Below are 25,227 nucleotides of genomic sequence, written 5' to 3' on the forward strand. Positions count from 1 at the left end.
CCTGAAAAGTGCCACATTTGGGGATGTTTACACTTTAAAAATTAGTAATAATCTAATGAAGTTCTGCTTTTTTAGCCCCTGTGCCACTGAATTTACTGCTTGTTAACATTTGGTTGACTAAACCTTTTAATGTTAATTAAGTAGTGCCAGGATGTGGAGGAGGAAATACTGACAAGCTGTACTAGACCCACCCACAGATAGAACAAAAATAGCTCTGCTGGAATTATCGATCATGGCTTCCTTAATCACCTTAACTTAGAGCAAAGAGAACCAACAACTGGGGGTCAAATATGTCTGTCATCCACAGTCATTTTCAGTATCATAGCAAAAGTTAATATATTCTAATTTACTTTGTGGAACACATTTTGCAAAATAGATCTCCATTTTTTTTTTTTAACCAGTTTTCTAGCAGGAAAACTTAAGTGTCCTCTGAATTCTTTACATCTTTTCTTTTCCAAAGGTAAAACATTTAACAGGGACAAGGAGGGGTCCCTTTTATGAACTATTAAAAAGAAAAATTAACTTTACTCCAATGTCCTTTCTTAATTTAGCTAATGTTATCATTTCCATGAATGTCTAAGGAAAAAGCAAACACTTCTGCTTTTTTAAGTCCACTTGCCAACCTAGCTCAGCCTTTCTGAGCAAAGTGCAGCCCTCCCTGCTGTGCAGATAACAAGATGTTTACACATTTGAGTTTATTTTTCAATATGGTTCTGTATTTTGAGTTTAATTTGATTCTTTATCTTTAATTTGATTCTTTAAACATCATTTGCAACGGACCACTAGTTAAATCTTTTTGATAGAAGAATATATGGCTATCCTTTGATAAAAGGACACAAGAATAAAAAAATAACAGGAAGCATAAATATCATGTTTACATTTTATGAAGACATAAAATGAAGGTAAAAACCAAAGGACACAAATCTGAAAGTAGGTTTAAGTCAGGCCTTACTTACCTCACCAGTCTAGTTAAGGATTGGAGCATTTCTTTGGGACTTCTAAGGGCTCGGGTTTATAGAATGGGGGCTACATAGGAAATGTTTATTTAACTGATTTACATATAGTCCTGGAGACAGCCTAGTGTCGTAGAAAGAGCTTGGAATCTACCTGACTGTAGGATCCTTGGGCGAGTCTCCTCATCTTTTGAACCTGCTTGTCATCTGGAAAGGGGTGTCCCAAACACTTAATTTGCAGTGGCGTGTGTTAGAAAGAGAAGGGATGGACTAGCACAGAAGGACATCTAGAACAGTATCTGATACATTGGTGTTCCATATATGGATGCTGTTTTTATTATTGCCTATAAAATGACACTGAAAACTATGGTCTGTCAGGTGAAAATAAGACAGGAGAAAAGGGAACATGACCTCCAGCAGTGGTTTCCCTCTATCCAGCACTGGGACTGAGAAGTTAATCCATGTTCATTTATACTTTCATTTAATAAATGTTGAGGAGAAGGCAGTGGCACCCCACTCCAGTACTCTTGCCTGGAAAATCCCATGGACGGAGGAGCCTGGAAGGCTGCAGTCTTTAGGGTCGCACAGAGTCGGACGCGACTGAAGCGACTTAGCAGCAGCAGAGCACCAATTAGGTGTTGAACAAGTTGTTGAGGGCCCCATTCCTGTGGTATTCATTCTAGGAAGGGAGGAAATAGATAATTGAGTGAATAAAAGAGTTTTGTTGATAAGTGAAATAAGATTAAACAGGGCAAGTGATTGGGATTTGGGGGTTTCACTTAAGATTAGAGGGGTGGGGAGGCTCTCTTACAGGCATTGACATTTAAGCTGAAATCTAAGCTGAAATTGTTGGTAGAAATCATGATGACAGGAGGGAAGACCAGTCCAGGCAGTGGGAACAGCAAATGCAAATACCCTGAGGCAGCGTGACTGGTGAAGAACAAAAATGCAGCCGCGGGTGTGGCTGGAGTGTGAAAGGAGAGAAGCAGGAAATGAGGTCAGAGAGACCTGCAAGGTCAGCCTTCGAAGGGCTTTGTACATTTATATACCACAGGCCTTGGTGCTACTCCTGTGGGTCTGTGCCTCTAAATGTAGATACATTTTTATCTCATTCCATTCATTATTTGCAATAAACCCCTCTTTTAGAATTCATGTGATGATACACATTAAATTATCTAGTATAGGCCCCACCATGTACTAATATTAGAGTAGTTCTCAGGTTGTTTTCTCCTAAGGTAGGGATTCTCAGATGTGTTCAGGTGTCAGTACATCTGGCCATTGTGGTGTGGTTTTTAGAACAACATGAAATATTGTAATAATCAGTTCCACCTCTGCACAAGGATACATATTCTCAGTAGAAAAAAATACATATACTCTGAGTATATATATTATATATATTTTGATATTTGCATCACAAGAAGTAACCATACATAAAAATTTTAATCCTCATTTCCAGGTTTTCTTATTGGTGTTTATTAGCTGGTATTTCCTAACAGACAAACTAAAAAAATTATTGAAGAAAACTTAAACCTGAGAAAAAAATATCCATTAGCTCTGTGTGTGTGTGTGTGTATCTGTGTATCTGTGAATTTATGTTGGTACTGGAAGATCAGTGGTTGCAGTTTTCTGTCTTCTCTATTCCACAGGGTCTAAAGGCAAAAGTTAGGTAAAGCCATAACAGAGGAAAACTTTGGCTTCCCAATTTTTTATTAGTAGCAGTAAACACAGAACTGTGTGCTTCCTACAGGGACTGAAAAGTAGGGGTCAACTTTTTTCTCTTTCATGACCTAGGAGGAAGAGAGACTCCATCAGAGACTCCTGGGGAAAGCAGTAGAATTATGGGAAGCAGAATCTCTAGCTAGTGGAAGAGAAGACAATGGGTGACCAGTCTTCCCAAGGCTATTTGGGGAAGAATTTTCCCAGAGAGTTATATCAATATACGGTGCAAGCCCTCCTCTAGTTCTTAATACCCAAGTCCCTGGAAGCATATTCCTGTCCCTCAGGGCCCACCTGTTTCTTACCTGAGAGGCCTGTTCACATCCTCTGCCTTAGACTGAGGGAGTCATTAGCAGTGACCTGGAGCTGGGGGAGAGCCAGGCCCTGTGTGAGACAAGTGGGAGGAAGGAGAGGGGAGCTGTTTCTTCAGTTGGTCCAAGTTGGAAGTCTGAATTAGTTTAGCTATAGAAATTGTGTTCTAATAGTGTGACTAGGTGATTAGCTACAATGATTAATTAGTTAATTGAGTGATTAGCTATATCAGTATTAACATATTGTTTCAGGTATTTTATTTGGGGGAAGGGAACGGTGGGGAAAGTTATGACTAACCTAGATAGCATATTCAAAAGCAGAGACATTACTTTGCCAACAATGGTCCGTCTATTCAAGGCTATGGTTTTTCCTGTGGTCATGTATGGATGTGAGAGTTGGACTGTGAAGAAAGCTGAGCGCCAAAGAATTGATGCTTTTGAACTGTAGTGTTGGAGAAGACTCTTGAGAGGTCCCTTGGACTGCAAGGAGATCCAACCAGTCCATTCTAAAGGAGATCAGTCCTGGGTGTTCTTCGGAAGGACTGATGCTAAAGCTGAAACTCCAGTACTTTGGCCACCTCATGCAAAAAGTTGACTCATTGGAAAAGACTCTGATGCTGCGAGGGATTGGGGGCAGGAGGAGAAGGGGACGACAGAGGATGAGATGATTGGATGGCATCACCGACCCGATGGACATGAGTTTGGGTGAACCCCGGGAGTTGGTGATGGACAGGGAGGCCTGGTGTGCTGCGATTCATGGGGTCACAAAGAGTCAGACACGACTGAGCGACTGAACTGACTGACTGAACCTATGGTGGGGAGAATGTAAATGATTTGGAATTGGAAACTGCTTTATTAAATTGACGAAACTTTGATCCTCCATGGTGTCCCATTGTAAGATACGTTTTCCATAAAATTGGAAAAATAGCTGAAATAGATAAATATCAGTTTTCTGATGTCAAATGTAACTGATGCTATCTCAGATCACCAGTGTATTAAAAAGGAGAAAAAATTAACATTCTGTGTTCTATTCTCATCAATATAATCTTTTACCACCATGTTACTGTAGGTGTCTGATTAAACAAAATTTAATCAAAAGGTCCTGGACAGTTCCAAAGAGTCCCAGCTTTATTTTAGGCCAGGCTACCTAGTAACCGCTAGTTCATCCAGATCCCAAGCAGAAAGCTCAGCAGGCTGGGAGTTTCTAAAGCCCCGGAGCATGATGATTTCTTTTGAATCATGAAAGAGAAGTTCAGTTATAGTTTGTGTTAAGTGAATTTTTATTTTCTTCTTTGAAAATTGCTACATATATCCTATGTGGAAATACCCAACCAGACATTGAAAGTGGTAGGAAAATTGTTTTCACAAAATATATGAAACAGGCCAACCCTAGTGGTAGGGTTGAAGATTGGCCCAGCAACTCAAAGATTACAGGGAAAGTGCCCTAGAAACTGGGGAACTCTGTAGAGAGAAAAAAAATTCATCCAGATATATCTCTAAGTGAAAAAAATCAAGTCAATGGATAATATATTGATATTATGATGCTCTCTGTATTAAACCAAATCTATATGTAGCAAAGGGTCTAAGAGAATGGGGATTACTTCTGGGGAGTGTCAAAGGGAAACTTACTTTTCACCCTTCAGGTCTTTGGTTTTGTTTGCATCTTTATAGGGAACATGTACTGTTTTTGTTAAGAATAAAAGAAAAAAAAAGGGAACTTCCCTGGCAGTCCCATGGTTAAGACTCCACCTTCCAATGCAGCGGGTGTGTGTTTGATCCCTGGTCTGGGAACTGGGATGCCACATGCTGCAGGGAATGGCCAAAAATTAAAAATGAATAAGTAAACATAACATTGTAAATCAGCTGCAGTAAAAATTCAAAAAAGAAAAAAGTTAAAGATTGCAAGAGACTAAATAAGAGCAATAGTTTTGCCCTGTTGAGCTGACAGTAAATGGAAGGTGCTATTCTGCAGCTAGAGTGTGATGTGTGGATGTGTGTATATATGTGAGTGTACTCACTCAGTGGTGTTCAACTGTTTGTGACTCCATAGAACCTCACTTCCATGTCCTCTAGAGTTTCCAGGGGCCAAGGCAGCTAGACATGTAGACTCCACGATGGACTTCAGTGACATGCACAGGTGGAGTTTGCATGTGGCTGTTTTACTGATGTAACTGCAATTGACCTTTGTATAGCATGGATTTGAACTGCATGGGTCACTTATACCCAGGTATTTTTCAAGAGTTAATAGTACATTACTACATGGGCCATGGTTGGTTGAATCCACGGATGCAGAGGAATCTTGGATATAGAGAGCTGACCATAAGTTACATGTGGGTTAACTCCTGTGCTGTTCAAGGATCAACTGTTATATATAGACTTAGAACAATAGTCTTTTATTTTTATTTACATTTATTTATTTGGCCAAGTGGCTGTGGAATTTTAGTTCCCTAAGCAGGGATTGAACCCAGGCTTTTGGCAGTGAAAGCTCAAGAGTCCTAATCACTGGACTTCCATGGAATTCCCAACAGTCTTTTAAATTAAAGAAATATCAAAACATGGGCTAATCCATGCTAACAGCTGTGCCTTTGGTGCACACAGGTATCCACATCTGTTTGCACTAAAACGGTCTCAGAGAGAATCAGACATAACCATTCTCAGTTTATAGGATTCTGCAGGGAAAACTATACAAGACACATAAGTTTTTTTTTTTCTTCCTGTTGTCACCTGGAAGAGTAATATCTTCATTATATCCTTTTATTTGAGGCTCTTAAAGAAGAATACCACATTAAAAGCTGAAATCTGCATATTTGCAAACCAGTGGAGATATTAGAGGTATCAGCATTTTAATGTCTTATTAGCGAGATGAGAAGAAAGGCAAAACTCATTCAGTTGACATACAAGCATACCTCCTTTTATTGTGCTTCTCTGTATTGAATTCTCAGAGACTGAATCTTTTACAAATTGAAGGATTTTGGTAACCCTGTGCTGACCAAGTCTATCAGCACTGTTTTTCCACCAGCACTTGCTCGCTTTGTGTCTCTGTATCATGTTTTGGTAATTCTTGTAATATGTTTGTTTTGGTGATTTCTGGTCAGTGACCTTTGATGATGATGTTGTAATTGTTTTGGGATGCCATCAACCACACCCTGACAAGACTGCAAACTTAATTGGTAAATGTTGTATGTGTTCTGACTGCTTCACTTGCTGACTTTTCTCCAGCCCTCTTCCTCTCCTCAGGGCTCCCTATTGAAATTAGCCCTACAGTGGCCTCTAAGGAAGAGTCACAGGTCTCTCACTTTAAATAAAAAAACCAAGAATGTTTACATTTAGTGAGGAAGGCATGTTGAAAGCCTAGATGGGCCAAAAGTTAGGCATCTTGCATCAAATAGTAGCCAAGGTGTGAATGTTCTAATCCAGAGCAAAGGCCCTAACTCTCTTCAGTTCTTTGAAGGCTGAGAGAGGCGAGGAAGCAGCAGAAGAAAAGTTGGAAACTAGCAGAAGTTGGTTGGTTCGTATGGTTTAAGGAAAGAAGCCGTCTCTTTAACATAAAACTAAAGAAGTAGCAGGTGCTGATAGAAGATGCTGTAGCAGGTGCTGCAGAAGCTGCAGCAAGTTATGCAGACCTACTAAGATAATTCAGGAAGGAGGCTACACTGCGCAACAGATTTTTGGTGTAGATGAAACAGCCTTCTATTGGAAGAAGATGCCATTTAGGACTTGCATAGCGAGAGAGGAGAAGCCAGTGCCTCAAGTCAAAGGACAGGCTGACTTTCTTGTTAGGGGCTAATACAGCTGGTGACTTTAATTTTAAACCAGTGCTCATTGACCATTCTGAAAATCCTAGTTCCTTTAAGAGTTATTCTAAGTATTCTGGCTGTGTTCTATAAATGGGACAATAAAGCTTTGATAACAGCACATCTGTTTTACAACAAACTGTTGAATATTTTAGGCCCACTGTTGAGAGCTACTACTCAGGAAAAAAAAGGCCTTTCAAAGTATTGCTGCTCACTGACAATATACCTGCTCACCCAAGAGCTCTGATGAAGATATACCCATAAGATTCACATTGATTTCATGCTTGCTAGCACAGCATCCATTCTGCAGCCCATGGATCAAGGAGTAATGTCAACTTTCAAGTCTTGTTATTTAAGAAATACATTTCTTAAGGCTACAGCTACCAAAGAAAGTGATTCCTCTGATGGATCTGGCCAAAGTAAATTGAAAACTTTTTGGAAAGGATTCACCATTCTAGATGCCATTAAAAATGTTGGTGATTCATGGAAGGAGATCAAAATATCAACACGAATAGGAGTTTGGAAGAAGTTGATCCAGACCTCATGGATGACCTGAGGGGTTCAGGACTTCAGTGGAGGAAGTAACTGAAGTTGTGGTGGACACAGCAAGAAAACTAGAATTAGAAGTTGAGCCTGAAGATGTGATTGAATTGCTGCAGTCTCATTAGAAAACAATAATGGATAAGGAGTTTCTTTTCATGGATGATCAAAGGAGTTAGCAATTTTTTGGCAATAATACATTTTTTAATTAAAGTGTGTACATTGTCTTTTAGACATAATGATTTGCATACTTAATAGGCTACAGGACAGTATAAACATAACTTGTACATTCATTGAGAAACAGAAATTCATCTGACTCAGTTTATTGCAAATATTTGCTTTATTTTGGTCGTCTAGAACCAAACTTCCAAAATCTCCCAAGATCTGCCTGTACTTTTCAGTTCAGTCCAGCTCTGTTACTCAGTCATGTCCGACTCTTTGCAACCCCGTGGACTGCAGCTCACCAGGCTTCCCTGTCCATCAGCAACTTCTGGAGTTTGCTCAAACTCCTGTCCATCGAGTCAGTGATGCCATCCAACCATCTCATCCTCTGTTGTCTCCTTCTCCTCCTGACTTCAATCTTTCCCAGCATCAGGATCTTTTCCAGTGAGTCAGTTCTTCACATCAGGTAGCCAGAGTACTGGAGCTTCAGCTTCAGCATCAGTTCTTCCAATGAATATTCAAGACTAATTTCCTTTAGGATAGACTGGCTGGATCTCCTTGCAGTCCAAGGGACTCTCAAGAGTCTTCTCCAACACCACAGTTCAATTTGGCATTCAGCTTTCTTTATAATCCAGTTCTCACATCCATACATGACTACTGGAAAAACAATATCTTTGACTAGACGGACCTTTGTTGGCAAAGTAAAGTCTCTGCTTTTTAATATGCTGTCTAGGTTGGTCATAGCTTTTCTTCCAAGGAGCAAGCGTCTTTTAATTTCATGGCTGCATTACAGGCGGATTCTTTATCAGCTAAGCCACCAGGGAAGCCCGCCTGTACTTTTAGACTATACAAAAATTACTGAAGGAAAAGCATGATAATTTTTTATCAGAAAACATTTTAATTGCTTTTTAAAATTGTGTGCCTTATTTAATTCCCATAATAGAGCCATAAATAGGTGCTTACCTAAATAACGTATCCTCTCTCCCTCCCTTCTATTAAGATTGAAAAGGCCAAACCCATTAAATGTGGAACATTTGGCGCAACATCTTTACAGCAGAGATATCTGGCCACTGGAGATTTTGCTGGAAACCTTCATATATGGTAAGATTATTTCATCAGTGTGAAGACAGAAGCAGTTTCTTTGATAGTTGTGTTACGCTTCCACTGAAAGAATTCTAAGATGTTTTTTGTTAAATTTTAACTATTTATAAGAATATTGCAATTACCTTTTAATATATACTTTTAGATTTCACATTTCAAATCTATTTCAAAATACTAACATTTTTCTTTAGCTTTTTCAAATAATATTAATATTTGTTTCCACACATGCTGTTTAGTGCTAGCATTTAACACCTATATTTGTAATAAAGGGCTATTCCCTCATATAATGAAGGATACATTATATAACAATGCTCATGTATAACACTGAAAAATCAGATGTTGTTTACATTTTAAGAAGATATTTGGCATTACACAATAATATATTTTTGTATGTTTTAATTTGTTTAACATAGAACTCCCAGTTCATTAAACTTTTTTCTTTTTATGCTTTAACTTACATCTGAGCACAACTTTTTAGGAACACATCTCTTGAGTAAATCAAGACAAAGCTGTTTTGAATAAGCAAAATCTCAGTAGTACCAAATGCTTTTAATTTTCATGTTTTACCTAGAGTTATTTCCTCATATTTAGAATTGAATGAATCAAAATTCCTCTGTAAAAACTTTTTAAGACTATCTCTTAATCATGTAAAGTATACAATAATGTTCTAGAGGACCTGTCTTCCCTACCTTGTGATCTTTTTTGATTCTAATTTAGAATCTGCTATTTTGTAACTGAGTTACTTTGGCATATTTATTTGTCTTAGAATCATAATATAGTATAGAATGAAGCTATTTTAATTCCATTTGCTTTAATTTCTTAATAATTAGCAGGCTTCCCAGGTGGAGCAGTGGTAAAGAATCTGCTTGCCAGTGCAGGAGATGCAAGAGATGCAGGTTCGATCCCTGGGTCGAGAAGATCCCCTAGAGTAGGAAATGGCAACCCCCTCCAGTTTTCTTGCCTAGAAAATTCCACGGACAGAGGAGCCTAGCCGGCTACAGTCCACAGGGTTGCAAAGAGTCGAACACGACTGAGCGATTGAGCACACATGCAATTAAGTTGGTGTTTACTAGAATGCAGAATGCATTAATTTTTACCTGCTGTGTCATGTACTTACAAAGAACTTAGAGAGAGACCAGTGTGAGTGTTATTTTTTTAAATAGATACATTTCAGCACAAAAGTGTGCAACAAATATAACAGTTGACTATCTTCCTAACGGAGCTTCCTAGTATAGGTATTACTGCTTTATTTTCATTGGTAAGTCATAATTTCATGTTAAAAGCACTGATGTTTCAAAGTCTATGTAAAGAGTAAACCAGTTCTTTTAAACAGAAGCTCAGTCCTCTTTAGTCTCTTGACGCTTTCACAATTAACGCCACAGATAAACATCACCTCTGAACCAGGTGAATGTCTCAAATTTTATTTGCAAGATTTTACTGATAAATCTAGGCCTAGTAGTAAGTTGAGCTTACATGTCATGAAGAACTAGGTTCATTAAAGAGAAAAAGTATAAGTATTGTTGAAAACTGACTTGCTGAAAAGAAATGTGGGTAGAGGCTCCAATACAAAAGCAGAAGGAGGGGTGTGGAATGGAGAGAGACAAGAGAAAGGTGTATTAGCATAACCTATTTGAGCCACTCAGCAGCCATAGATTCAGACACATAAAAGTAGGTGCTTTCCAGTACTCCCTTCACTTAACTAACCTAGAATTAGAGACTTCAGCTAGTTTGCCTGTAATATTTATTGTGATCAGCATGACGACAAACTGAACAGTGTAACTAGATGAAAATCAGTGTGGAACTCAGAAAATAATATTAAGGAAGAAATGTATACAAAGCAAATGCTACTCATGTTTTATCTCTCAAAAGATCTCAAGATCAAACTACCAAGGCCCACTTTGGAAACATTCTAAATCACTTTGAATTTACTCTGTATTTAAAGCAGTATTATCAGCCTTGGTGTACTAGAGAGTCAACAGTTTTGGAGCCCCACCCCAGAGATACTTGTGCATTATGTCTGGGGAAGAGCCTGTGAATCTGTATTTTTTTAAGAAACATTCCTGGTGGATTCATGTGAACAGGTCCTGGATCAGTCGTCTTTGAGGATCATTGAGTAAAATGGGCTCAGGAGTTAGAATTCCAAGTTGAATGATGACAGCTCTCACAGAGGCCTTGAAAGAAGCCTTGAAAGAAGTGTGGAGGAAAATTTGGAAGTAAATGTATAAATTACCTTAATTGAAAATTACCTTAATTGAAAAACCCTTATTTGTTAATCAAAAATCTCAATATGGCCTGCATTCTTAGATTTGAGTAGTGAACTAAACATTTGGGGTGTGTGTAAGTAAGAAGCTGTGTTCTGTTCCAAATTCCAGGAATTTGGAAGCTCCAGAGGTCCCAGTGTATTCTGTAAAGGGCCATAAAGAAATTATAAATACTATAGATGGTGTTGGTGGACTTGGAATCGGGGAAGGGGCACCTGAAATTGTGACTGGTAGCCGAGATGGTAAGTCAGAATATTCTGTGTACATTATTATTATCTTTTTTTACTTAAGTCTGTGTGCAACAATATATGTGGAAGTCTTCCTCAATCTTTGACCCTCTAAATCTAACTCTATTTTTTTTGATGGGCAAGTTTGATTGTATATCCCTCAATTGTTTCAGGCTTTGGGGAGATTTTGAGATAGAGGCATAGCACTTACTATTTTAGTCTTGAGCTAGTTCAGCTATTAACAACCATAGTTTCCTCTGAACCTTGAGGATTTAAAAGTCTCTAGAAATTTTTGAGGTAGCTGACGATATACTGTGGGTGGCAGCTTTTCATTTTCTTTTTTTAAAAAGCAGAATTAGTACTTGTGAAAATTGTCATATTGACAGCTGGTTGAACACTGCAGTCTGTGGTCTTTCCGCTGAGCTTTGCAGGAAGCTTCCGGAGCTCCAACTCTGCTTTTCCCCCGCAGTGACTAACAAGCAGCAGGCCTTTTGGGGTCCTGAGCTGTTGTGAATATAACAGAGTCAGAATTTTTGTTGCTGCAGAAGGGGGACCTAAGTGATTGGTATCTTTATTGGTTTGGCTAGGTTTTTTTAATGCTCAAGACCATGAAGAAATTGTTTTCACAGAAAAGTGGAATTTAATTTTCTAACAGTTTCTTAAGAGCAGCTGTGTTTTCGAAGTCAAATATTTTTTCCAGTCATAGAAGCAGTATGGAATATAGAAGGAAAAGTTACAGTCTACCACACTAGCATAAATATCAGGTTGGTTTTCCTTTTCAGTCTAAGATACAATTTATTAATTAACACTGTTTTATCAGGGTTAATATGGTTTAGTTTTGTTCTTTTTTAGTCTGTTTGTTCTTTTGGCTTCACCAGGGCATGCGGACTAGAAATTGAACCTGTGCCTTTAGTAGTGGAAGTAAGGGAGTGCTAACTACCGGACCGCCAGGGAATTCCCAGTTTTTGTTTTTGTTTTGTTTTTTTTTTATATTTAATGTTTTGTCATATGATATTGCTGTTTTGGTGTGGTCTTCATAAGTATCTTTTTGATGCTTTATAATATTCCATCCTATGAATGTATCACAGCTCCTTAGCGATGCCCCTGTTAATGAGCATTCGATTTGCATTAAGGTTTTATTTGTTGTTTTGGGAGACTGACAATGAAATGAGTATCATCATGAATGTAACTCTTGGAATAATCATATTTTATCATTTAAGAAACTTGTCAAACTTCCCAAAGTACCTATTTACCATTATCAGCTATGGTAGATGAGGTAGATTGCCAGTCAACCCACCAGCATTGATTCCTTTCTCCCCCTAATTTTAGAGATAAAAATGCTATCCTGTCCTGACTTGCATTAACGTCTCTCTGTATTTGTTTTTTTAGTTAATTTTGCTTTGCAGATTATCTATTTATATTCTTTGTTCATTTAACTATTACAAGCTTAATGTTACCAATTTTTATGAGTTCTGTCATGTATAACATGCATGCTCAGGCATGTCCGACTCTTTGTGATCCCCATGGATTGTGGCCCACCCAGACTCCTCAGTCCATGAGATTTTTCAGGCAAGCATGCTGGAGTGGGTTACCATTTCCTGTTCCAGGGGATCTTCCCAACCCAGGTGTCTCCTGCACTGGCAGGCAGATTCTTTACCACTGAGCCACCAGGGAAGTGCATAGAGAAATTATAATAACTTACACATTTATAGGAAATTTATTTTTCCTTGAAGTAACCTTTATAATGACCAACTTTATCCTTGGCCATAAGTCTACTGAAATATCTCCCCTTTTCCTGCATTTATTATCCTTTTCAAGGATTTTTTTAACCTTTTTCTGTTCTCACTTGGGTACTTGCCTTTTAACCGTTTTATTACATGTCTTTGTGTTTCTCAAAATCAGTGACACTAGTTAGTTTTCCCATAACTTGCATTAAAATGAGGGAGTTAAAATTAAATTGAGAAGAATTATTGGTTACTTTTATTAACTTCTTCCTTCTTTACTGTCATGGGGAAATTAAACTGAATTGTATATGAAATGGTATTCTAAAGCTTCATATAAGAAATCATAGGTGTAAAAATTAGTTTATTTATATGTATAAGAAAAATGCCAATGATATATGGGTACTAAGGAGAAAACATTAAAATGACACTTGCTTTATTCTAAATAAATAGTACATTTGTTTTAGGCTTAAATCAAGAAAGTAAGGCATGGTTTAAATTACATAACATTGTGTTTACCTTATCAGTCATACCTTGTTGATGACTTAAGAACAGTTGTTAGCTTTGTTGTGTATCTACTAGTTGGAAATCAAGTCAGACGGTATAACATGTGGGTTATATCTCTTATATTAAGTACAACTTGCCCAATAACAAGTCAGAAAAACGTGACTATTCTTCAGATATTGTAACATCTATAATATCTCCATGTACATAGGAAGCCATGTGAAGAGAATGCAGAAAGAAATGCCATCATTCACTATTGAATTTTGCCAACTCCTTTTTTTTTTTCTGTCAGGAACCGTAAAGGTGTGGGACCCAAGGCAGAAAGATGATCCTGTTGCTAATATGGAACCCATGCAGGGGGAAAACAAGAGAGACTGTTGGACTGTGGCATTTGGTAAATTACCGAAGGACTCTTACACCTGAAATACCAGATTATAAAAAGTACAGTGCTTTAGGAAAGTCCTGATAGTCGGTTTAGAATCTCTTGTGTACATTATTCTGGCAGTTTATCGAGGCAAATAGACATGGTGATTGGGCCTGGGTTTGAATTCTCACTGTGCTACTTACTGGCTTTGTGACCTGGGGCAAGTTATCAGGCTTCTCTGATTTTTGCTTGCTTCATTTATAAAAAGGAAGTCATAATAGAATTTACTTAATAGTATTGTTATGAGGATTCAGAGTTAATACAGGTAAAATGCTTAGAACTGTGCTTAGATATCAAGTGTTCAGAAATATGGACTATTATTATTTATTTCTGCTTAAGTTGGTAATATTGACCTAGTTGAGAGCCAAATGCCGTTAGTGAAATTAAGTAGAGCCTTAGATGGTAACCTAACCAGTCTTACATTATGCTCTACACAGTGTGTGTTTATTTTCTAAAAATAGTTACACTGTTACAAAATTATATCTTACAAATTTTATAACCATGTTCCTCTATCAATATACTTTTAAAACTAAATTACCACTGAAATTGGGAGATTTCTATGTGTATATATTATAATTAGTATTTGTGTGTGTATAAGTAACGATATAAACCAAAAACATGCACACTTGGGAAGAAATTTCAGAATTAATGTTTAGAATCATCATGTAAAATTTATGTAATAATTAAAAAATAATTAACTTTGGGTCCATTAAAGGCTTTTTAATCATTGTTCTAAGGGATGTAAGTACAGTTTTAAATATAGGACATTAAATTTAAAGAAAGGACATTTATCCGAAGCAGACTCTTATTTTAACTTAAAGAACCTGGTAACTTTAATAAAAAGCGCTACAAGTATGAAAAGTGATACATTAATTGTATCACTCGTACAAGGTCAGAGGGATAAAAGGTCACAGAGGCATGGATCAATACAGAAGGAATCCCAAGGGAGGCAAAAGAACATATTGACCTCAGTCCAAGGACATGTAGGATTTGAAACACTGAAATTGGGAGATTTCAAGCACTGGAAGAAGAGTATGTAGAAGGAATGGAGGTAGGAATAGCCTTAAAGATGGCACGTGGCCACAGCCAGAGGTGTGTAGATGGTCTGGAGGTAGCGGTAAACCTTTGAAGGCTTCTGCAAGGATGAGATAGGGTCAGAGCTTTAGCTTTACACTGTGGTCGTGTAGGCAGGAGGAGTGGCAGAGGAAATGTGAGTTCTGAAGCTCTTTGCAGTATTCCAGGAAATATGTAGGTTTAAGAAGCAGTGAGAATGGAACAGAGGAGTAAATTCAGAAATAATGTGGCAAAATAAATACAGTGTGGCAATTTTGGGGGAGATGAGGAACAAGGGAAAGGATTATGTCCAAAGTGACTGAATTTTGAGGTTGACTATGAAGTGAATGATGTATATTGAAGAAGTTCCACAGAGTATATGATAGTTTTTAAAGGAAGACGATGCCATCAGTTTTAGACATCAGGAGTTTCAGCTGCTGTCATGTCATCTCGGTGAACCCTCCAGTGGAAATGCAGGGCTAGAGTTCATAAAAAAAGGGAATAATCCAAAAATTCCTGGATCTGAGCAAGGTGAATTCAACTGCAGGTTGTAGATTGACTTCAACTGTGAGCATCTGATAACACCAGAACAACATTTTGCAAAATAAATAAGTTTAGTTTCCATTTGCATTCCAAGAAAGCATTGGAAGTATAACTGTATTTATTCTACCAAACTCTGCTATGCTTAAATCGTTAGTCTTTGCAAACAGAGTATAGAAAGAATATTTGTTTTCAATTTAAAATCCAGTAAACACTTTCATATATCTCTTGAGCACAGAATCTCAATAAAGAGCTTTTTTGGTAAACAATATCAGATACTAAATTAATAATCTTGGTGTCCTGTAGGATTAGTAAAATGAGATTCTATCCAATGTGACTTCTTCACCTGATTTGGTACAAGTTACCTGTGTAGTTTTGTAAGATTATTGTTTTGTTTGTTTTTTATTGGAGTATAGTTGATTTACAATGTTATGTTAGTTTCAGATGTCCATAAGTTTTTTAAGCAGCCTTCAAAGCAGCATTTAAAAAGATCTGAAATATCATGTCCTGATTTCCAGGCAATGCTTATAATCAAGAGGAACGTGTTGTGTGTGCTGGCTATGACAACGGAGACATCAAGCTGTTTGATCTCAGAAATATGTCCTTACGGTGGGAGACAAATATAAAAAATGGGGTAATGTGCATTTACATTCTTTGCAGTTTCTCTGAATATCTTTTCCAAGTACCTCTGAACTACAAAAGGAAAGCACCCCTAATAACTCGTCTCAGTAAAACCCCTTTATGGATGGATGGTTCTTAACCTCTAGTGTCTGTGAAGTCCTTTGAGGATCTGATTAAAAATCAGGGCCGCTGTCTTCAGAAGGAGAACACACACCCAGGTGTGGTGTGACAGTGCCTAGTGGGTCACTGCCCCTGTAGCCCATCTCTAGACGCCTGTGGGCTATGCAGTGTGATGTTAAAGTGAGCTGGCACCAGGCCCTTTTCTGGTAATATCAGGAAGCCCGAGACTGTAATTGACTCCCAGGTACTTGTAGGTTTTTGGTTCCCGGGTTGTACATCTTCAGTGAAGAATGTGGTTCCTTCCTGTTTCCTCTAGTCAGCCTTGACTTAACTTTATAAAATCATTATGTAATAATGGTAAAATGTTAAATTATGGCTTTCCAAATGTACCTCAGTGCCTTTGATGATTTTGGGACCTTAATAACCGAGAAGAAAATTTTCTAGTTACAAGTATTTGGTATACAGATTCAAAAGATAAAATGATTTTTTTTTAAAGTGCTTTCACATGAGCCAGTAATGTTAAAGTTGTTTTACTTGGTTTGAAAGAAACTCTTGGATATAATCATTGGAGCATCACTCATAAATATTCTCTATTTTCAGGTGTGTAGCTTGGAGTTTGACAGAAAAGACATAAGTATGAATAAGTTAGTAGCTACATCTCTGGAAGGAAAGTTTCATGTTTTTGACATGAGAACACAGCATCCAACCAAAGGTTTTGCTTCTGTTTCAGAAAAGGTAAAGATGAGGGAAATAAATACCTTTCTATGAAGAGGAGTGTTCGTATTAATAGCTTGCTTTAGACTAATAAATAGAATGAGTCACCAAGTTCCTTCCAGGTTTTTTGCATGAAGGGAGCTATTTTTAATATATTCTTGTAGGATCTTGATAAGTTATTCTGTGCAAAGAATACTTTCCTAAAGTTTGTCAGTTTCGTATTTCTTGATTATATTAATAATTAAGGCCTTTGTTGGTAATGACTCTTATTTTGTAGTTTAAGAGCAATCACAAGAAAACTAGCTGGTTTAAGAAATTAGTCAACAATAAATGGGAAGGAAATCCAAGAAAGAGAGTATGTATGTATATGTGTGGCTGATTCACTTTGTACAGCAGAAACTAACACAACATTGTAAAGCAACTATCAGATTTTTTTTTTAATTAAGAAGAAAAAGAATTTGGTTAACAAAACATAGTCTTGTGTTTCCTAATAAATATACTTGTGTTAATACCCAATTATATATTTTTAGGTATATGCGAGTATCCCAACCCAGGGATCAAACCCAGTCTCTTGCATTGCAGACAGATTGTTTACCATCTGAGCCACCATGGAAGCCCTATATATACCTTAACATAATACTAATTATATACTTTTCAAAAATGTACCCATATATATGCATGTGTGCTCAGTCATGTCCAACTCTTTGCGACCCTACAGACTGTAGCCCACCAGGCTCCTCCAGGGGATCTTCCCAACCCAGAGGTCAAACCCGCGTCTCCTGCATTATGGGTGGATTCTTTACCGCTGAGCCACCAGAGAAGCCTCATATGTATACTTTGCCTTGTTCCAAATAGTATTTGAGGGAACTTAGAGGGAAACATTTGGTATTACAACATTAGAAAAATTGTTGAAGAAAGCAGCACAAGTGGAAAGCACTGGTTTAAAAAAATGAAATTGCCATCTGGAGTAAGGGGTTGGCATAAAGTTCCTGCTGAAACATCCTGTCATTTGCCAGAGATGAGTTGGAAATGTGACTCTGAGCTTCCTCGAGTATAAAAGAAAAGAAAAATCAGTCTCAGATTTGTAGTTTCCATAATATTAAATTATGTAAGTTGCTCAGGAAATAAAAATTCACTCCCTTTCTCCTTTTCCCTCTATCATGGAGTCAGTAGTACTTCTTAGACCTTCATATTTTGTTTTAATATTATTAAACTAATTATTATTGCATACAAATTACTGTTACTGCTCAATGAACTGTAATCTTAAGGTAACTAGCTAGCCACTGTAATTTTGTTTTGCCTTTGTCATTCCAGGATATATTAAGTATCTATTGCAACATAAGTGAAGTAAAAGTCACTCAGTCCTGTCCGACTCTTTGCGACCCTGTGGACTATACAGTCCATGGAATTCTCAAGGCCAGAATACTGGAGTGGTAGCCTTTCCCTTCTCCAGGGGATCTTCCCCACACAGGGATCGAACCCAGGTCTCCCTCATTGCAGGTGGTTTCTTTACCAGCTGAGCCACAAGGGAAGTCCATATGCAACATAAGGCACTTACTAAATTGTCCCCAGTACAGTCCTTAACACATTTCTCCTTAACTGGAAAGTACAATGTGTCTCCAAAAAAAATTTTTTTTGTTACATTTAGTTAATCCAGTAATTGCTAAATCTGTCAAATAAAAGACTGGTGTATTTTAGTCATTTCCCCTCTTACTTTTTGCTTTTTATCAGCTTCCAGGAGAAAAATAGAAGTTTAAGCTACAAAACAAATTAAGGTTTAACAGCTTGAACCTAGTCACTTGAGGACTCTCACATACTTAAAGTGTGTATTTTGAGATATGTGTTTTTCTCTGCTGATGGTAATTCTCTTAAAAGGCTATTAAAATCATATGTCAAGACTGATCAACTGAAATGCACATGTCTTATGTGTGGCTTAAATCAAGTTAGCTGGTCTCACTACTGCTATGAAGCACAAGTCTTTTCTCCCTCCCCCATCCTCCTGTCTCCCCCTCCACCCTCCCTCTCTGAAGTTCCCCACAGTGAATATAGCACCATAAGGATTGATTTACAAGCTGTTAACATTCATCCAGTTGCTATTTCTATCTTTAATATCAGTGATAAAGGACCGGGCTTGTTATAACCATAAACACCGTCTGTAAGTCCTCCTGACCCTTGTTTTGAAGACTAGACAAGTCCAGTGGTGTAAATTACAGATAAGACTTGGAGCTTTACATTAAACTCTTGGTACTTTCCACTCAGTTTTGTTGTGAACATAAAACTGCTCTAAAAAAGTAAAGTTGTTAAAAAGAAGTTCATTCCATCCTTTTTTCCCCTTATAAAATATTTTTCTTTTTTTGTATTTTGAGGTTTTTTCCTCCATAGAGTGAGCTAAAGATATTTAAATGTATAAGATCTATTTGCATAATTTATATGATACTGTGAAGCTAAATGTTAAGACTTTTAATCTGATATATATTTTTTTTAAGTCCAGTAGAACTTTGCTTTATAAAACAAGAAAAATGATTCTTTTCCTAATTTCTGATGGGTCCTTATAAATCTCTGTAGCCATTATAAAGAGAAGTGCCAGGGGACTTGGTACTTTCACTGCCCAGGGCCCAAGTTCAATCCCTGGTTGGGGAACTAAGATCCCACAAGCCATGTAGTATAGCCAAAAAATTTTTTTAATTTACAAATAAGAAAGTTTAAAAAGAGAGACATGCCAGAAAGTAATTACTTTTATAACAGTAATTGAAATGATCGAAGTTACTGAAATTGTCATTGATAGAGGTAAAAATTGTGTTTTTACAGGTTTCTCTTCTAGGACAGTCTTTTTTTCTAATTTATTTTATTGAAGTATAGTTGACTTACAATGTTGCATAAACTGCTCTACAGCACAGTGCCTCAGTTATATGCATATATCCATTCCTTTTCATGTTCTTTTCCAATATGGTTTGTCACAGGATATTGAATTTAGTTGCCTGTGCTAGAGTAGGACATACATTGTTGTTTATCCATTCTGTATATAAGAGTTTGCATCTGCTAATCCCAAACTACCAGTCCTTTCCACCCCCACCCCTCCTCTCCCTTGGCAACCGGAAGTCTGTTCTCTATGTAGGGTAGTCTTTCTTTATCCTAAAAACTTATACACCGCTTGTGTGCCTCTTGTTCTGTTCAGGCTCATAAATCTACTGTGTGGCAGGTCCGACACCTGCCACAGAACCGAGAGGTCTTCCTCACAGCGGGAGGCGCCGGCAGCCTGCACCTCTGGAAGTAGTAAGTCTCTCCCAGTGCATGGTGCTCCGTTTTAGGTTACTTGTGGGCGTAAAGTAGGATTCGATTAAACTCTCTGTTTTTCCTCCTTTGACTTAGTTAATTTTGATATGATTTTAAATGTCATGGTATTACATAAGAACTAATTTCTAAGCATTTTTTTTACTAATATACTTATTTATATTTTATAAATATCAATATAAACCTTTTAACACAACCAATATTTTTTTAGTGGTATGTTCCATACATTAGAGTAGCTCATGAACACTTCATTTCATAAATTTGAAATCGTGGTTTTTGCTAGTTTGTTTGTTTTTTTTAGTAGGAAGACTTTGACGGAAGGTTTTTGTGAAATATTCTTCGGTCATCAGAACAGTACCTCTGGAAGAAAGGAAAGGGGCTGAAATTCTTAGTTTTAGAGCCTGATAATTGACTTGCCCAAGTTCAGGTGACGTCACTATGATAGGACAGAAACAGAGCTTGAAGACGCTGACCAACCTCCAGGAAGAACTTTGTCGTTGTGTTTGCACGTCTGCTCTTACTATATATTTGCCTTTCCAAGTGGGCTTTCCCCTTTCCTGTAGATTCTTCTTTTCCACGTGGAGAAGACCCTTTAACATTTCTTTTAGGGTAGGTTTAGTATTGTTGAGTTCTTTTAGTTTCTGCTTGTCTAAGTAGTTGTTTTATGTCTCCTATTCTAAATGATAATCTTTCCAGGCAAAACATCCTGGGTTGCAGATTTTCCTCTTCAGCACTCTGAGTGTATTGTGCTACTCCCTTCCGGCCTGCTAAGTTTCTGCAGAAAAAGGAGCTGATAGCCTTCTTGAGATTCCTTTGTATGTGACTTTCTGTTTTTCTCTTACTCCCTTTAAAATATTTGTATACTTAATGTCATCCCAGAGATCTCTTAAACTGTTTTCATTTTTTTAAATTTATTTTTCTTTTTGTTTCTCTGGTTGGGTGATTTTCATCATCCTGTTTTCCAGGTCATTTATATATTCTTCTGTATCACTGTCTGTTATTTGTTCCTTTTAGTATTTTTTTTTCACCTATTGAGTTCTTAATGGTCTTTATGTATTTTCTAGTTCTTTGTTAAAATTTTCACTGTGTACATCTGGATTTTCCCCTAATTCAGTTAACATTTTTCTTACCAGTGCTTTAAATTCTTTATCTGGTAAATTGTTTATTTCTGTTTCATTATTCTTTTTCGGAGATTTTCTCTGGCTCTTTCAATTGAGTGCAGTTCTGTTTTGCTGAACTCTCTCTGCCTCTGTACCTATGTAAGTCTTAAAGGGGGTTCTTAGGTGGGAGACTGTGTGTGCCCACTACCTTTGGTGAGAGAGCGGGATCTGATGTGGACACAAGTTGCATCTCTCCTCCGGGTAGCTGGCAGCCATCACTCTGGTAGGGGGTGTGGCTGGAGATGGAGGGGCTCGAGCTGGAGCCAGGGATGTGGTGGGACCTCCCCTCTGTTCAGTGGCCATTATTGCCCTATTAGGGTAGGGGTCTGATCCCAAGTTGCTGAACAGAAGCCAGGGAGGTGGGCCCAGGCTACAGCCTTCTTGTGAGTCCCAGTGGCCCTCCAAGCAGCCAAGGGGACTTGTCTCCCCAACATAGGACCTGGAGGCACCCACTCTAGCTCTCATCACCTACTTCCCAGGGTGGGAGTCTGCCTGTGTATCTTCCCTTTTCCTCTGAGTCCCTTCCCAGGGGCCCAGGTCCTGACCTGATCACTTTTCTTTTCTTCCCTTCCCAATTCCGTGTGTTTCTCCTCATAGCCGTGGTTGTACAGAAATCCTTGTGCCAGTTTCCAGTTAGTTTTCAGTGAGAATTTTCCTGTTCTTGATGTGTTTGTGGGGAGAGGTGAGTTCTACATCCTATTCTCAGCCATCTTGATCAGTTTCCACTCTAAAACTTGAATAGGTGTTATGGGGGATTTAGGGGAAAAAAAAAGATCTTTATTATCTTTTAAATACTAAACAACTGCAGCCTTTGCCAAGAGACATGGAAAATGTTCTGTAATCTGTCTATTCATCTGAATGTTGTATTCTTTTTAAAAATCAAAAGGAGGTGTAGGGTCTGAGAGAAAGAAAGGATAGGCAGTTATCTGCTTATCATTTCTTTGTTTCTGTTCTGCTTCTGAGTTGCTTCTTTTGAAATAAAGGTAACCATAGTTGATACCTAACAGGCTTTAAAAGACCTTTGGAGGAATACCCCTGTGTTTCACTAGGAACACATCTCCATGGGGGACAGGTGTTTCACTTTTCACTTTCTCAAATCTAGACCAAATCGTATTTATGAGTGTTAACCTTCAGTTCTTTTTATGTTATAATTTTATATTCTTAGCTGATAGAAGATCAAACATTCTAGAATTCACTGTTTCCTTTTTTGAGGCAATGATGTCTAGGTCTAAAATCTCCTCCCAATAGTACTTTCCCTTAGAAATGGTACATATAAGGTCCTTCAGCTTTGAGGAGCTCTGGGCTTAGAAACCAGCATCAGTTTCCCTTTCTGGAAGTGTTAAGATGAGATTCTGCAAATGTTACTTGTAAGGCAAAGGTTACTTGTAGCATCTAACAATCCACATCTAGAGGAGAATTATAGTAAAAAATGATGAAGAGCACCAGGTCAATTTATTAAAGATGCTAGATCAATCTAGAACTTTCATAGTAAAATAAAAAATACTCATGCTGAACAGAAATGATGTTTCAACGTTTTTAGTAGAAATAATGGCTTTTTATGAGATTTGTGGGGTTTGAGCTTGAGGTTGAAATACTGTCTCCTTATTGCAATACAACTCAACGTTAGAAAGATGCCTTGTGTTAGTCAGACCATCGTGTCTGACTATTTGCAACCCCATGGACAATAGACCGCCAGGCTCCCCCTGTCCATGGAATTCTCCAGACAAGAATGTATTCACTTCCTTCTCCAAGAAAGATGCCTTAGTATTTATCAGTTCCAGTAGTCAAGTGAGAAATAAAAATAGCTGTTGGAGCACATGTGTAAGAATAAAATGACAAATACTAAGGTTTATCTCCTCTTACTTTTAGCGAATACCCGATTCAGCGATCAAAGAAAGATTCGGAGGGTGTAGAGATGGGAGTTGCGGGCTCCGTCAGCCTTCTGCAGAATGTTACGTTGTCTACTCAGCCCGTTTCAAGTTTGGACTGGAGTCCGGATAAGAGGGGTCTGTGCATCTGTAGTTCATTTGACCAGATGGTGAGAGTACTGATCGTTACGAAACTCCACAAAATTTGATCTTTGGACTTGAAACCCTCCAAAGCAAATACTCAGAGAATGTAGAATACGTTCTGGGATCCTCTGACCCTCACTGAACAAAGTGCGATTTGACTGATGAGAAAAGGCCTCAGACGCAAACCTCTGGGCCAGCCTCTATCTGGCTATGAAAGGTCACACGGCCTGACCAGCGTCCTGACTGGGTGGTGGTTTGCTCTTGCACATGGGGCACCAAGGTCTCCAGAGCCAATCCTGTTCCTCTCCCTCCATTTCTAATAAAAGTTGAAACTTTTCTATAATTAATTATTTTAAATTTGTTCTATGTCCTCAGAGTTTCATATTCTGTAATTACACTTGTATTGCATTTTAGTCTTTACAGGTTTGCAGTAGTGATTTAATTTGTTTTAAAATAGTTTACCTTGGTAAGACTATTGTGAATTAACCTTCATAAATAAATATACTTTGAGATATTTCAGTGTCAATAAATCTCCAAAAAGAACATTACTCTATAAAATACCAAAGTGACATGGTCATCAGTTTTCAGCGATTTAACTCAGAATGAAATGCTGTGATTGAGACTTTTGAAAAGACTTTTCTTTTTTTAAATTTTTTTAATCTTATAAAACAAGTTGAATACTGGAGACTTTTCAGCTGCTGACTGTGATGATGTTGAGATGTGTAAGACTGTGGGGCTTTTGTAGTCTTGTTTTTTGTCAAACTTTTTAATATATTTTGTGAATAAATTTTGTTTCTGAAGTCTGTAGAAGTTTTGATTCTTTTAACAGGAATAATAAAACCAACATCATCCTTTCTTTTGTTTTGTAAATGCTTATTAATAAGTATCTCTTAAGTCACTTTGTTTCTCCAATGCCCATGTCTGCAACTAAGCTCAGAGACATTAAATTCATCACCCTTTCAGTAACCACTCCCCCTCCTTCAAGAGACAGAACCACCTAAAACACTCATAAAATTCTTGTGATTTCAGGGGTTCTTAGAAAGTCACTTGTTTGAATAATATTAACTTCAGAAAATTAAACTTAAAAAAATTCCCTAAATGTTTATAGAACCAAGCTACGGACATAATTATTAAAGTAAAAATTAAATTGAACTTTAAAAAAGCCTATCTTTGATGTGTTTTGTTTTTGTTTTTAATTTTCAAAGAAAAATGAAAAATTTTGAAATTTCTTAGAACACTTATGTTTGGTGGTATAATTAGATTTAAGTTAAGAATGATAAAACATTTTAAAAAATGTTCTTTATTCACTTTTGACGATGCTGGGTCTTTATTGCTCACGGGCTTTTCTCTAGTGGCAAGCGAGGGCTACTCTGTAGTTGCAGTGTGTGGGCTTCTCATTGCGGTGGCTTCTCTTGTTGCAGAGTATGGGTCTAGGGCACGTGGGCTTCAGTAGTTCTGGTTCCTGGGCTCTAGAGCACAGGCTAAATAGTTGTGGCTCATGGGCTTGGTTGCTCCACGCCGTGTGGGATTTTCCTGGACCAGCGATCAAACCCATGTCTCCTGCATTGGCAGATGGAGTCCTTACTACTGAGCCACCAAGGATGCCCTAAAATGTCCTTGATTGTAAGATTATCTTATACCACTGAGAAAGAAAAATGTTGCCAATGAAACTGATACAATGCATTCTTATCACTTAGCATTTCATATTCATTGAATGCTTTTTCAAACTTATTTAGATATAGTTTTTTTCATTATATGTCACTCTTGTATGTCCTTTAAAAGGAAAATATATTCAAAATAAATTTGGTGTGATATTCCTCAGATTTCTTCCTATTCAGAGTCTGATCCTTTGAGGCACTTTTTGAATTGAGTCACTACTATTCTTTTTCTCCTTACAATATTGTCCTTTGTAAGGATACCATCATGAACATCGATGATGATGCAACGTTTCTTTAAAACATGCTCCCTATTGTCTTCAAGGTTTTCCTTCAGTTAACTGACA

At 37.6% G+C, this 25,227-nt stretch overlaps 1 protein-coding gene across 1 annotated transcript in view; it reads left to right on the forward strand.

Moving 5' to 3' along the window:
- The window catches only part of WDR92 (WD repeat domain 92), a 29,043-nt gene extending 5,015 nt beyond the window's left edge, over positions 1–24,028 (forward strand). Inside the window, exons 2-8 of the mRNA XM_010845333.1 lie at positions 8,477–8,577; positions 10,950–11,080; positions 13,583–13,684; positions 15,826–15,941; positions 16,649–16,783; positions 19,938–20,035; positions 23,083–24,028. Of these exons, the coding sequence (XP_010843635.1) occupies positions 8,477–8,577; positions 10,950–11,080; positions 13,583–13,684; positions 15,826–15,941; positions 16,649–16,783; positions 19,938–20,035; positions 23,083–23,290 (891 nt within the window). The 3' untranslated portion in view covers positions 23,291–24,028. The remainder of the gene's footprint in view (positions 1–8,476; positions 8,578–10,949; positions 11,081–13,582; positions 13,685–15,825; positions 15,942–16,648; positions 16,784–19,937; positions 20,036–23,082) is intronic.
- The last annotated feature ends 1,199 nt before the right edge of the window (positions 24,029–25,227 follow it).

Source organism: Bison bison, unplaced genomic scaffold, assembly GCF_000754665.1.
Source record: "Bison bison bison isolate TAMUID 2011002044 unplaced genomic scaffold, Bison_UMD1.0 scf7180017864215, whole genome shotgun sequence".
Lineage (NCBI taxonomy): Eukaryota > Metazoa > Chordata > Mammalia > Artiodactyla > Bovidae > Bison > Bison bison.